General features: G+C 57.7%; 1 gene segment (V, D, J or C); it reads right to left on the bottom strand.

The window, feature by feature from the left end:
* Positions 1 to 142: 142 nt before the first annotated feature.
* Positions 143 to 600, bottom strand: LOC102756421. The segment is given in 2 exon segments: positions 143 to 468; positions 552 to 600. Coding segments are annotated over 2 exon segments (375 nt in total).
* Positions 601 to 851: the final 251 nt, after the last annotated feature.

The following is an 851-nucleotide window of genomic DNA, read 5'->3' as shown; positions in this document are numbered from 1 at the left end:
TGTTATCTTTGCTTAACTCTACACCTGCTCCTGGTCCTGGGCCTGTGCTGGTCCTTAGCGCCCCCTGGTGTTCTCGACGCTCGCTGCAGCCCAGCCCTGCTATCTCCCTCAGGGAGGTTTGTCTGGGCTCACACTGTCTTCCTCACTGTGTGTGTCTCACACAGTAATACACGGCCGTGTCCTCGGTGGTCACGGACCTCAGCTGCAGGGAGAACTGGTTCTTGGACGTGTCTGGATCGATGACTAACCGACTTTGGAGAGATGGCACGTACTCTCTGTACCACTTGGAACTGAAATAGATCCTTCCCAGCCACTGGAACCCTTTCTCTGGGGGCTGCCTGACCCAGTGCCAAGCAGCACTGTTACTGGAGACACTGTCCCCAATGATGGCACAGGTGAGGGACAGGGTCTGCGAGGGCTGCACCACCGTGGAGCCCGACTCCTGCAGCTGCACCTGAGACAGGACACCTGGGACATAAGGAAGCAACAAGGTTAATCAGTCTACGTCTCTGTGAACACAGCTGCGAACCCCCACATACCCAGATACTGACCCCAGGGAAGCCCCAGCATGGGAAGGAAGATGAGGAAGGAGACAGCCATGTCCCTGAGTCAGCCAGACTCAGCAGGCTCTGCGGCCCCATTGGGGCTGTATTTATACAGGAAGCCACACCTGGCATTTACCTGTGCATCGCTCACTGATATAAGGCCCCAGGTGCGCACAGCCCACTGAGGCATGGACCACAGTTCTGCAGCCAGATTTCTCCAGAGCCAGGTCCTTGGGCAAGTGGGACCCAAGGCAGGGGCCTCAGACAAGGATGCAGAGGGGAGCACCTGGGTGTGGGCGTTGTGGA

The sequence above is a fragment of the Myotis davidii genome, unplaced genomic scaffold (genome assembly GCF_000327345.1).
Source record: "Myotis davidii unplaced genomic scaffold, ASM32734v1 scaffold6530, whole genome shotgun sequence".
Lineage (NCBI taxonomy): Eukaryota > Metazoa > Chordata > Mammalia > Chiroptera > Vespertilionidae > Myotis > Myotis davidii.
This window is presented reverse-complemented; position numbering and strand designations above follow the sequence as displayed.